General features: G+C 38.7%; 1 protein-coding gene across 2 annotated transcripts in view; it reads left to right on the top strand.

Moving 5' to 3' along the window:
* The window catches only part of FANCD2 (FA complementation group D2), a 58,042-nt gene that overhangs the window by 23,547 nt on the left and 20,618 nt on the right, over positions 1–13,877 (top strand). For both annotated transcript variants that reach the window (XM_051982023.1, XM_051982033.1), the window contains exons 19-28: positions 2,615–2,672; positions 3,359–3,478; positions 3,697–3,773; positions 4,169–4,315; positions 4,956–5,053; positions 5,321–5,436; positions 6,615–6,723; positions 10,575–10,685; positions 11,282–11,400; positions 12,743–12,889. In XM_051982023.1, the coding sequence (XP_051837983.1) occupies positions 2,615–2,672; positions 3,359–3,478; positions 3,697–3,773; positions 4,169–4,315; positions 4,956–5,053; positions 5,321–5,436; positions 6,615–6,723; positions 10,575–10,685; positions 11,282–11,400; positions 12,743–12,889 (1,102 nt within the window). The remainder of the gene's footprint in view (positions 1–2,614; positions 2,673–3,358; positions 3,479–3,696; positions 3,774–4,168; positions 4,316–4,955; positions 5,054–5,320; positions 5,437–6,614; positions 6,724–10,574; positions 10,686–11,281; positions 11,401–12,742; positions 12,890–13,877) is intronic.

Genomic DNA, 13,877 nt, shown 5'->3' on the forward strand with positions numbered 1-13,877 from the left:
CCACCTTTCTGTTTTTAGGTAGAGCTAGTGAGTGTCACAAGGAGAACTGTAACCCACATTAAAGAGAGTATTGTATAGTAGAAAAAGCCCTAGACTAAGAGTCAGAAGAATATTGGTTCTAGGTTTAATTCTGACACCAATTAGCTATATGACTGGAAAAATCTCTTAAACTCTTTCCATTAAATGAATGGTTGGACTAAATGAACAGTAAGGTCCCTTTCAATTTTAAGATTCCACGTTCTATATTTCCTGCCTCTAAGATAACTACGAAAGGTGAGCATCATTACTTTCCCACACTGGCCCATTCAAAGTCTAACTCTTGTTTTCATTTTGTACAAATCTGTCAATCACATATTTCACTGTTTTCACAAATAAGAGAAAAAGTTCAGTTTGTTTAACTTGTTAAACAAGCAAGAGTTTGTTACTAGTTATAGCTCTTATAAACATATTCATGGTACAATAAAAACAATACCAATTATTTGCTCTAGAGAAAAGTTACCCTTGGAGAGGCCTTAACTTATGTACAAATAGAAGGAAATCAGCAGCTCATTTTCCCCTTTCTTTATTAAATGAATTTATAAAACCAAGCAGTAAATTCTAGTTTTTGCAAAATGACTCATAAATTGGGAATTCAGATTTGGGAGCTATGTATCTAGAAATTGTATAGTTATTTTAGAGATTGTATGGAGTTTAGGTCCCCCCCCCCCCCGGAAATTTTCACAACTCAACAGCCTTTTATATCCTGCTGTTCTTTTCCCAGCATCTCACCTTTTTTTTTTTTTCCCCTTAGCATTGACCGATATAATAAGAACTGACATTTTTGCAATGCTGTTTTTGTATTGTCTGTGATATGTGGTTGTCACTCGATGCTGTATTTATAAAATTGGGCTTCCACGTTCTGGTCTATTTCAAATGGCAACAAGGTGATGAATTTAGGGCATGGTGACTTCTCCTTGGAATTATTTTGTCAGTCAGGATGTTTCTAAGCGCTCAGAAGAGGAGATACTTTTAGAGCCTCTGAGGCTGTAGTGGAAAGACTTGGATTTAGGAGGACTGCATTTAAGTCTTAAGTGTGGCCATTTGTTAGCTCTTTGACTGTGAAGTCATTTAATCATTTTACCTCAGATTCTCACATGTAAGAGTGAATATTCCTAATAGTGCAGTTGACATAAAGTACAGGATTTTTATGGGGAAAACATTTTGTAAACCTTAAAAGAGTTAAAGAAGTAATAATTCTTTTATTTATTCTTCATGATATTCTTTGGTTAGGAGTTTTTGGTGGACTTATCTTGATAAAGATTTTCAGTGCATCAGCTTGTGTTTGAATATACCTCTCATGAGTCTTTGCTTGCACCTTTATCCCTCTCAGGAAAAAATAGGTCCCATTGAATCATTTGTGGCAAAATAGTCTGCATCACATTTGTGTAACTGAGTTCACTGTCTTTCTGCCAAAACCATCACTGCTTTTAACTTCCCTGTTTTCACTGGCATTATAACACATACCTCTGGGGCACTTGGAGGCATTTCCTCACCCCTATATCCAATAAGCTCTCAAGTTTTTTGGTTCTATCTCTACAATATTTGTTTTTTTTCCATTCCTATTTTAGCTGCCCTTGTGCAGGACCTGGATGGATGTCATCTGTTAGAATTAGCTCTTAATTGATTTCCCTATTTATTTCCCATCTCTGCTCTCTGCATTGTCCTTCACATTTTTACCAAAGTAATCATTCTGTGGCATGGGTCTGACCAGCTTATTTCCCAGCTTTAAAACATTCACAGCTTCCTATTGCTTTCCAAGTAAAATATAGAAACCTTAACCTGGCATTGAAGGTCTTCTGAAATCTGATTCACATCTAGTTTTTCAGCCTCACTTCACACAATTTATCATTATATATTTTATTTGCTAGGCAAAATGAATTTTGCAGCAATCTAGTTTCAGTCTTTTCTTTCCCTCTAACCTCTTTGCATTTGCCCATGCCATCTCCCCTGTCTAAATCACATATCACTCCTATATCACTGCCTGCTGAAATCCTTCTTTCCCTTTCAGGTAGGCTTTCTCTTCTTCCCTTTCTTCTCAGATAAAAGTAACAATTCTTACTAAAAACCTCTGGTGCTCTTCTCTTTGAACTTTCCTGTGGATGTCATTCCATTCTAACCTGTGTCATCATTATTTTTCTTATGTCTGATATCCTTACTGAACTGTAAACTCTTTGAGGTTAGACATTCCATTCTTCTATTTTTTATTTTTTGTGATTTGTATTGCATCATGATTTGAAAAAAAAATGCATTTACTATTTCTGCCTTTCTGCATTTGATTTAAAGTTTTTATGTTGTAATACATGATCAATTTTTGTATAGGTTCCATGAACTATTTTTTATTTTTTAAATCCTTGTATCTTATATCATTTTTATCAATAATTTGTCTCTTCAAATTTAACTAGTATGATTGGTCCTTGTTCAACAGAAAACAACTATTACTAAACCCCATCCTTAAAGTTTTCAAGCCCTGTCAGAATAGAACCTTAGTAGAGACTTGAAGATAGAAGTTACTTAATGAATGTTTGTTTAACTGAATGGAAAAACAAGAAATGAGATTATTTATTGTTTTCCAAAGTGATGCTTCTGGCCCCACCACAGATGGAGCAGAACTGAGCAGTGAGCGCTGCAAACAAGTAAGTGACCTATTTGTTTATAACAAGGCATAAATAGATGCTTAGTGATTCCTTCACAGCTAAATCAGGGAAGGAGGGAAGAATGGATTCCACTCACCAAGTTTCCCAAGTACATGAATTTACATTATTTTGTCCATTATCATGGCACCTTTGAAAAAGTACATTATTTTTCTAGCACTGCTGGAGATGAGGGAACAAAGAGCTTTGCAGGTGAGGCTGATACAGGGATAGAGATGTATTGTTAACCGACTCCAAATGTGCATGAGAAGGTCTTTTCAGGAGGCGGCAGAGTCTTGGGTTAGGAGACTTAGATTCAAATCTCGTCTCTGACACATAGTCCCTGTATGATCTCTGAGCTATCTTTGAAATAAAGGGTTTGAACCTTATGGTTTCCAAGGTCCTTTCCAGGTCTCAATCTTTGATTCAGTCATCATTTACCAGCTCTGTGGAGTTAGTTTGAAATGAAACAAACTCTTGACCAGAGCAAGGGGGTTTTCCTTATGAGAAGATGTTGATAGTTTTGGAAGGATATGTGACTGAGCACCCCCATAATGCTTCACTGGGAGGACTTGGGACAGGGTCTTGGTCAGGGAGGATAAGAGGGTATTGCGGGGAGTGATTATTTTGTTGTGATTGTTTTTTCATGTGTACACAGGCAGGTTTTGTTTTTTTCCCCACTTCCATAGATGACCTCTTTATTACAACTGGTGCACTCTTGCAGTGAACAGTCTCCCCAGGCCTCTGCACTGTATTATGATGAATTTGCCAGCCTGATTGCAAAAGGAAAATTGCCTCCCAAAACTCTGGTATGGCCAAGGTTTCTGCATCACTTCAAGCAAGTGGTTCATGAGGCTGGCTCTCTAACTGTGGGTCCTTTAGATGATCCTTGTTGATCAGGAGATTAGAGGGGGCTGGTGAAGTGGGACAGAGATGGAAAGGAATGAGGTGTGTCTGAGCTCAACCGTCAGTTGTGCCATTTCTTGTGGCTTATTGTCCAAACCTCCTGCTTCTTTGTCTTATGAAGGAGTGGATTGAACAGACCATATGCAATGACTTCCAGGATGCATTTGTGGTGGATCTTTCTGCTCTTCCAAAGGTTAGGTAAGTGCTCTCTGTTCCCTGGCTTGGTTTCATTTTCTTGTGAGATTTTTCTCCCCTTCATATTCTTTCCCTCACATTATTTCCGGCCCCCCTTTCCCCAGTTATTGGTGTCAGACATCTGGCATTTGGTGGATTGTAAGAACTACAGGGTTTTCCGAATATCTTCTTTAAAATCAATACCTTGATTATTTTCCTTCCATTCCCCAAGCTGGCATCTTAAGTAACAAGAGTTTCCCACAGTGGTGTTGGTTTCCTTCTTGGTCAGACAGGTGTTTCTATGTCATTTCCTTCTCCCAAATCAGAGGGGTGTTGGCTCATTGACCTGATGTGATCCTTTCCTACCACCTCAGCTACTACCTGATCCTGAGAACATGAAGTGGTTCTTTTCTCTGCAGTGATTATCCCTTCCCAGTCAAAGCCTTGTATGGCCTGGATGAAGATGAGAGTCAGGATGGAATTGCCATCAATCTTCTGCCACTTCTCCTGCATCAGAATCTCAAGAGCGATATGGGTGCAATGACTTTTCAGGACCAAGACCAAAAGTCAGTGAAGTTTCTCATTTTCCAAAGCCATGTTTATGTCTTTTTTTTTTTTTTTTCCCCTGAAGCAGTTGGGGTTAAGTGACTTGCCCAGGGTCACACAGCTAGAAAGTATTGTGTCTGAGACCAAATTTGAACTCAGGTACTCCTGACTTTAGAGCTGGTGCTCTATCCACTGTGTACTCTATCTAACTGCCTCCCCCCTCCCTGTTTGTGTCTTTAATGTACATTGGGAAGCCCATAATTCTTGAAAGTCCTTAGACTTTTGAGCAGGAATGGTTCTCCTAGGTTTGTAGCAATGGAAAGGATGAAAGAAATGGGGATGTTTCCTTGTTCCTCATCCAGGAGACTGTATGTCCCTCTCATTGAGCAGAACATAATATGATGTGCAGTTTTCTTTAGTCAGTGCTTACCCATTCCTTTCCCTTTTTCCTTTGAACTTTCTGTTGTCAGCTTCACCCTTTACTTTCAGTGAGACCAGCCAATATTTGATAAGTACATACTTTGTACCTGGTCTTCAGTCCCTAACATTAGTTGGCTTTCTCTTGCAAAATCCTTGTTACTGGTGGTTGGACTTCCTTAATTATATTTTGGGAATGAAATTATAAAATGACACTAAAAGTCTTTGCTCTTTTTTTTCTAGGTTAGTGTCTCCAGTGTGCCTATCACCCTATTTCCGGTTATTGAGACTTTGTGTGGAGAAACAACATGGAGATTTGGAGGAGATTGATGGTCTCTTAGGTACACAAAAAAGCCTTGGGTCCCACTTATCTTTAATCTATTTTGATCTTTTTGGTAGATTGCAGGGTAAAGGGGCATCCCTGTGCATGGTAACAAAGTAACTTTGTTATGAAAAAGAAAATTATTCTTGAGATGAAAGGGAAATAATTTGGCCAGAGTGAGGAAAGGTAGCAAGTAAGAAACTGGATCGGCTCCTGATGGTAGCACAGTCTGGATCTTTTAGTTTGAATTGAAGGAAAGGAGAAACTTTTTTTTCTTCTCTTTCAGATTGTCCTTTATATCTCACTGACTTGGACCTTGGAGAGAAGCTAGCATCCCTGTCTGTACAAGAGCGTTCCTTTAGATGCTCACTCTTGTTCCTTGTTATTAACTGGTTCCGGGAGGTAGGCACACAACTACTGAGGAGGATGAAAGAGATCCTGGAAGGCAGAATCTCTCTGATCTAAACTTTTTACTTTCCCAATGGCAAGTTCTGTGTTCTGCCTCCAGGAGGTGTTTAATAAATGTATTTGTACTTAACAGCCCTGTAAGATACTCCAGGAGGTAGCCTGTTAGCACATTTGCTTCTACCTAACCTGCCTCCATTCCTTGCCCCTGAGACAGAGAAATATTTCCATTTTATGTTCCTTAGATTTTGGACAGTTATTGTTAATAACAGCAATAACAGTTAATATCTGTGCAGGGTTTTCTTACTTCCCAAGTTTCTTGACATTTATTCTCCTTTGACTCCATAATCCTGTGAGGTTTGACACCTGTCTTACAGGTGAAGGGAAGTTGCTTTCCACATCATTGGCCAGTGACTACACCTGGTTTATACTCTCTGTCTGGTGGGTCCGTAGCAAAACCATTTTCACTTCAGCATTTAGAATGTGTGAGTCATTACACAGGTGACATAGGAGAGAACTGTCCTTGTCCTCAGGAATTTTCTACTTGGTCATAGAGTAGGGATAATAGAAGTACACAAGTGGCTATGCCATGAGAAATATAGGATGCTAAGATTATAAATTTAATCTAAATCATAAATTTAGATTTAGGAGGGGCCTGAGAAATCATCTTCAAGATCCCCCTCAATTTATAGAAGGAGAAAATTAGGTCCAGATATAAAACAGGATTTGAACTGAAGTCTCTCTGGCTCCAAATCGAGCTCTGTCTACTATGCTATGCAAAGAAGGCCCATCTGTCCACATGGCTTTTTCAACCTTGAGCATCTCAGTAACATGACAACTAAGAAATTCTCGAGGTCCTGGTTAGTGTTTATTTATTAAAAGGTAGTTTGGAATAGTGGAAAGAGCATTGAGCCTGGAATTGAGAGATTCCTGATTTTTAATCTCCTCTCCAGTGCTTAATAAGGGTATGGTCTTAGACAAGTCACTCTTTGTTCTGGGCTTCAGTTTTCCCATCTCTGAAGTGAATGTAATAATGACTAGAGCACATACTTCATTGAATTTCGAGGCTCAAATGAGATAAATTACATAAATGGCTTTGTAAATGTAAATAACTTGCATAATTATTAGTCATTATCATGAAGCTCACAGAAAGGGTGTCTTCTGGGATTTTTCAGATTGTGAATGCCTTCTGTCAACAAAAGTCAGCTGAGATGAAGGGGAAAGTGCTGATCCGCCTACGCCACATCACAGAGTTACAAATGCTGCTTGAGAACTATTTGGCAGGTGATTTCTTAGCTTGGGGACCCTTTCTGCCTTTTCTTCTGATAATTTGTTCCCTCATATCCAGGTATCAGTTTATTTAGCCTTTCACTTAGTCAACAAGCATTTGATTTATTAAGTGTGTATTAAGAGCCAGGTACTTTGCTGGGGGCTGGGAATACAAAGACAACATGAAACAGTCCTGACTCTCCAAAAGCTTAAATTCTGTTGGAGCAGACAACATGTACATCTCAGAGCATAGGCAAACTACATACAGAATAAATACATGCTGATGTTGAGAGGGAAGGAACGAGTAGCAGGAAGAAATCAAGGAATTGATACTTCAGTTGGGATTATTCAAGCTGATGGTGAGCAAGGGAGTGTATTGCAGGTGCAAGGAGCACTTGTGTCAGGTATAGAGATGGGAGGTGAAGTATTGCGTGGATGAGAAAAAGCAAGGAAGACAATTGGATTGAATCAGAGAGTAAATTAGCTGGGTAAAGCTGGGAAGGTAGTTTGGGTCTAGATTGTGAAGGCTTAAAATGCCAAACATAGGAGTTTTTTACTTAACTTCAGAGGTTAATAGACAGCCACTAAAATTTATTGATTAGGGAAGTGATGTTGTCAGACCTCTGATTTAGGAAAATCATTTAGACAGCTCTGGTTTGAAGACTTAAGACAGACAAATTTGGAGGTTATTGCAGTAAGTCGGGCTCAAGGTTTTTGGAAAGGTCTGGAGAAGACCTTTTCTCATACTCTGGACAAGGGTATGAGAGGGAAAGGGGACAAATTCGATCGCCATTACAGAAGTAGAAGTGTTAAGTTTTGGCAGGTGCTTAGCTGTATGGGATGATGGAGAGTGAGGCCCCGCAGAGACACAGGGGACTGGAAGTATGATGATAGCCTCAACACAATTTTCAGGAAAGTCAAAGGAGGAGTGATTTTGTGGGGAAAGATCAGAAGTTCTAGGTTTGGGTACATTCAATTCCAAATGTCTGATAGGCATTTTTCCATGCAGAATTAGACCTCAGGAGGACCGGAGCTGAATATGCAGATTTGCATAGATGTGGTAATTAGGTCTGTGGATGCTGATATGGCCACAAAGAGAAGAGGTCCTAAGACAGTCTTGAAGTCTATCTGTAATTAGAGAGCAGAATCTGTATGAAGACCCAGGAAAGGAGTCGAAAGAGAAGTAGAGAAGAGGAGCTAGAGAGCACCTCGCAATTTGGGGAAGACTCTTCAAGAAGAGTCAGGGGCCAGAAATGTCAGTGAAGAAAAGGAGGAGTGAGAAAAGACCTTCAGCTTCAGTCATCAAGAGTAATTCTGAAGAGAGACACTTAGTGGTGAGGTGCAGTCAGAAGTCAGTTTCCAAACAGCTGAGCGGTGAATGAGTGAAAAGATGGTGAAAGCAAAGAGTAGATAGATTTCTCTGGGAGAGTAGAGAAAAAATGATTTTTAGGAGGTGATAAAGTCAAGGGAGATTAATTTTTTTTAAGCAATGAGTAGACCTAGGTGTGTTTGTAGACTGTAGATCAGTAGGTAAAGTGAAATTGAAGATGAGTGAGAGATTGTGTGGGCAATCTGCTGGAAGACAGAGGAGGAAGGGATCAAGCAAATATGCAGAAACCTTGGTAAATAGAAGTACTTCTTTCTTACCAGAGCCTGGAATGAATTCTTAGCAGACACATTCTAATACAAAAAGAATCCCATGTAAAACTACAAACTTATTACTTACAGATGTTTTTGAAAAAATACTAAGTTTATAGTGATAAAATTACTCTGTTTTTACATATTCCTTTCTGAACTTTAAAAATCTTTCATGCTTCTTTTTTTTCTGATTTTGTTCACTCTTTCAAGAGATCAACCACTTACCATGGGGAAAGCACTATCTTAAGGGCTGGGGAAGATAAAAAGTTTGGGGAAAAATATAACCCCTGAGCTCATAGGAAGGAAGGAAATAAGCATTTCCTAAGTGCCTAATATGTGCCAGGAACCATGTCCAGTGCTTTACAAATACAATCTCATTTCATCCCCCAACAACCCTGTGAGAGGTTTTATTCTCATTTTACAGTTTTGGAAGCTGAGGTAGACAGGTCTGAAGTTGGATTTGAACTTGGGTTTTCCTAATTTCAAGCCTAGCTCTCTATCCACAATACCACTTAATTGCCACCACATACAAAGTATAATTGTCTTTCCCTCAACCTGCTTTTTGTCCCAACTTCCCTTTTTTTGTTGACATCATCACCATCCTCCTAGTCACTTGGATTTGAAACCTGATTCTTCTTTGACCAATTAGCTACTAAGATGTCAGTTTCGTCTTTGGCTATTTTTTCCATCCCATCATCTCCATATACATACCAGTATCCTAGAAGGATCCCTTATTCCTTCTCACCTGGGCTGTCATCTAATGATAACGTCTTCCATTTTCTCCACCCCTGACTTCCAAAGCCCTTTTTCCCATCCATCCTTCATACAGCTAGAAATATAATCTTCCTAATATCAATACCTGACCCTATTATTTGCCCATTAAAAAGCCTTCAATGTTTTCTTTTTGTCTCTAAGATAAAATACAGATTCTTCAGACTGGCATTTAAGGCCTTCTTCAATCAGGATTTAATCTATTTATTTTAATCCCTTATGCATTATATATTCTCTCCAAACTAGGCTACTAGCTATTCCCAATCTTGTATTATATATTCCCAAATGTCCAGCTGTTTGTGTGGGGCCTGCTTCATGCAGAGAAAGCCCTTCCTCCTCTCCACAGTTTGCTCAGATCTCAGCTGTCCCCTTCTCCTCTTCCCTCTGCTGAAAATCATCTTTAATATGAAAGAAGACTTTGCCTATCTCAATTTGTGCTTTTTGTATGTTTGACATACTTAATGTCTCCCTGCTTAAATGATAAAGTTCTTGGGAAAGAGGACTACATTGATGTTATTAATCTTTGTAACCCCAGCTCTTAGCATAGTACCTTGACTATAAAAAATAGCTAATAAGTTTTATTATTATCTGTTTTATTTTTTTGGTTAAGCTACTTCAAGCCAAATTTCTAGATAATCACATACTGTATTCCCGGGAAACAATTAGTGTTAGATTATTCATAGAGATTGTTGCTTTTGTTTCTTTTATGGCCTTTACAACAGAAGAAAAATTTGTAATGAGGAAAAACTGCAAGTCAGGGAAACACTTCATCTCTCTGGACCTTTGCACCCTTATCTAGGCATTTCTGAGGCAATTGTGAAAGGATTGAATGAAGGCAGAATTTGTAAAGGGAGGAATCAGGGAGGGAACAAGCGTTTAATAAGTGCCTCCACTGTGCTCAGTGCTTTACAAATATCTCATTTAATCTTCACAAGATCCTTCACCCTTGCCCTTTGATAATGGTACTCTTTTGATCTCCACTTACAGTTGAGGAAATTGAGCCAGACAGAAGTGATTTTCTTAGAATTATACAACTAGGAATCTTTCTGATTCCAAGCCTAACGCTCTTTCCACTGTGTTACCTAGTCAGTTGTCATGTGGTACTTTGCAAAACCTTAAATCATGATATGAATGTCCATTCTTATAATTAAATATGATGTAGGTAACTTTGAGGGAAGCCAAAAATGGGGGCCCATATGTTCTTGATTTCTATCTACAAGGATCCTCTGTTACTAGCTAGAATTTTTTTTATTTGCTCATTTAATGTTAAATGTCTATAAGATATTTTGGACATCATGCTGAATTTTCTGTTTTGGACCATTCCACAAAAACTAAGCTATATGACCAGCAGTTTTTGAAGCTTTTCTGGCTGTATTCAAAGACCAGTAGCGGTAAGTGACCAGGGACTGTTATTTTTTGTGATGGTCACTAGTGACCTTCTCATCTTTCTATTTTAGTTACTCCTGACTACGTCCCTCTTCTTGCAAATTTCGACTTGGAGACTTTAGATGGAGGCCCTCACACCAGTGCTGCTGTTTCAGTGAAAAACAAAAAGAAGGGAGAAAAGGGTAGGCATTTCTTTTTTCCTATATTCAGCCTGAATATAGGTTATTTTGAGCTGATTCAGTGGCCTTGGCTATCATGTGAGTATTTTTTGGCTCCTGTGCCAGGTGCCTTGAGGCTTGAGAAGTTTAGGGGGACTGTGGACTGTAGCTCCTTCTTGGGAAAGGTTTTACCCTTGCTTACATAGGTATGTTTCTTCCATGTAGTTTTCCCTTATACTGTTGAAGATCAGAATTCCTTTGTGCCTTATCTCCTCATGCGTTTTCATGGCCTAAAACAAGGTAGTTAGCCTAGTAGTTAGCCTTTTCCTGATGAGTATGCAAACTGAGTGGGACTGGTCCTTAGATGACAAAACTTTTGAGATACACATTGGGAGGACATGTCCCAGCTTGCATTGTGCTACTGTAGCTTTGACAGTTAAGGATACTTCAATATTACAGAGACTTTGGCGTGGGGCTTTAGAAAAGGGCATATGCCATCATGTGGTAAGGGGGGAGGATGGGGAGGTAATGTTAAGGTGTTTTATCTTGTCTTGTAATGATTCTCCATGCACAGTGGCATTCTGTAGGTAGGATTATTGTTTGTTGTTTTTCTTCTAAAGCACAGGGAGGAAAAAAACGAAAAGCTGATGGTGGCAAGTCTTTCTCCCTCGAAAGACATTCAAAGGAGGATAGTTCAGAGTGTGAGCATTCACAGTCTGATAAAAGTCAACCAGAAAAGGTATTGGGGGCAGGGAAATATTGGAGGATGAGAGAATGATATTATTACCTCATAAACTCATAATCCAGCATATTCCATTTACATATGGCTCCTATGCCCCCTCTGTACTGGATAAGTAAAAGACTCCTGTCTTAGTCATTTTATTAACTAGCGCCCCTCCCCTGGTGGGAAGTTGCCTGAAAACAGGGGAATCTGGGATTGCATCTTTGCCTGTTGGTGACCACCTCTAATATATTAGGCTTGAGAACTCTATGCCAGTGATACTGTGAGATTCACCCTAATAGGAATGCCATTTTGAAATGGCGAGTTGTATACTACTGTCATCTGTTGTTTGACCACTGAAATAGCTCATATATTGGAGAAGGTGCTGATCCAGAGGCCAGGAGACCCTTGGTTTGATTCCCACATGTGACAGTAATTTGCTTTATGACCCTGACAGGAGCTGTCTTGTCTGTGCATCCATTTTTCTCATCAATAGAATGCTAATAATACTTGTTATTCTCCTTGTAGGTTTGTTTTGAGGAAAGTGTATTGTAAATGTCATTGTGCTGAGTATGGATTTCTATCGTTTTAGCCACTTACAGATATGTCACTTTGACAATCTGAGACCTTAAAATACACACGAGAAAAATTATAGGTGATTGTTGCCTTCATTGATATATGCTGGCATAATGAGTAAAGAGCTGGTTACAACACCAAGAGGGCTTGGATTCAGTTCTTTCTCTGCTTCATTCTGGGAGTGTGGCTTCAGCAAGTCACTAAACTCCAGGTTCCCCTCCGTGACTATGAGTGACAAGAAAAGTGCCATCTGACATTAGTGGGAATCATCTCTTCTTTTAAGAGTTACCAGTGAAATCATGACTGCCCTGCTTACTCCTGCCCTTACTAATCTGTAACAGTCTTACTGTATCAGTTCCAGATAATTAGTGTTAAAGCACACATTCCTTTTGTTAACAAACAACAACAAAAAAAGTGGGAAAGTTGCATGTACTGTTGTTGTTTTGTGGCAATTGCTCTTTTAGAAAGTTTTTCTTAGCTTTTGTATGGGCAGATAATACAGAGTGGTTGGTTATTAGGAAGTGACTAACATGTCGATATAAGTATATCCATTTTTAAAAGGGCAAAAATTAGTTGGTTATAATATTACTCTTTACGTAGCTTCCTTAAAATAGTTAACATTTGATTTAATTTATATATGCCTTTTCAGAAATATATCTTTTTCATTAAAACTAAATACATTAGTACACTTTGTAGTTTTCAAAAAAAAAAAAAAAAAAAAAAAAAAAAAGAGATTTGGCTCCAGGATTTATTATATTGTATGTGCCACTGCTTTTTTGCCCAGGAGTTCACAGAGAAGGAAGAAGAGAAGGCTTCTGTATCACTCCAAAATTACACTACTTTTTTCCGAGAGTTAGATCTTGAGGTGTTCTCTGTTCTGCATTGTGGACTTTTGACCAAGTCCCTGCTGGATACCGAAATGCACACTGAGGTAAGGGATTGGGCAGGGATCCTCTAGCATGTGACTGCATCCTTCTATAAAATGTCCCTGGATCTTATTATTCTTTTGGAAGAAATCACAGAAGCAGACAGAAGGAATGTTTGACTATATGTCTTTTTGCCACAAAAAATGGAGAGGAGGGAAGAAATATTTCCTAAACACCAACTATGTACTAGGCACCATGCTAAGCACTTTACAGATATCTCGTTTGGTCCTCTTATCTCAGTCATCCTGGTCAAAAGCATCCATTTTATCACTATACCATCTACTGAGGACCTTGATTTCTGCCTCTGTCTCTATGAAGAATTTTGGAGTAGAGCAGCCTACTGAATGGATCAGCCATGGCCAGCTCCACTATTCTAGAGAAAGGATATATTTTGCCATGCTTTTCAGTCATCCTGAAGATAAATACTCAACTATCTAAGATATCACTTAAATTTCTTATGTTCTGTATAACATGATGACCTTGGAATAGCCTGTGTTCTAGATAATAGGAGTATACAGTAAGAGGATGAAAGTGTGAAGGTAAAAATAATTTAACCTGAGGAAGCAAATGCTGTTAGCCATGAAGAATTTTTCATTTCTAGGTTTTTAGGTGTTTTAGTATAGGGAAAAGCTGAAAGATTCATTAATTGTAGGGGGGGGGGCGGGACAGGGTGAGAAACTATTACTCAGGACTCTTCTCATTCGGTTGAATTCACCATAGAAAGTTTCACAGTTTAAATCATTTCCCAAGTCAGAACACAGTAACATTGCTGAACTGTAAAATGGGAGTATTTTTCTATTTTACATTTAGGTTTTAGATTTTTGGGAAACTGGGGGTGAGTATTCCCCTTCAGATGGAGAGGGAGCAAAAGTAAAATGGGTGAACTTCAGATCACACATCTCATCTGGCCCCTTCATTTTTTTTCTTTTTTTTCTTTTAAATAATAGTTTTTTATTATTGAAATATATGCAAAGATACTTTTCAATATCGACA

This window comes from Antechinus flavipes, chromosome 1 (assembly GCF_016432865.1).
Source record: "Antechinus flavipes isolate AdamAnt ecotype Samford, QLD, Australia chromosome 1, AdamAnt_v2, whole genome shotgun sequence".
In the NCBI taxonomy this organism is placed as follows: domain Eukaryota; kingdom Metazoa; phylum Chordata; class Mammalia; order Dasyuromorphia; family Dasyuridae; genus Antechinus; species Antechinus flavipes.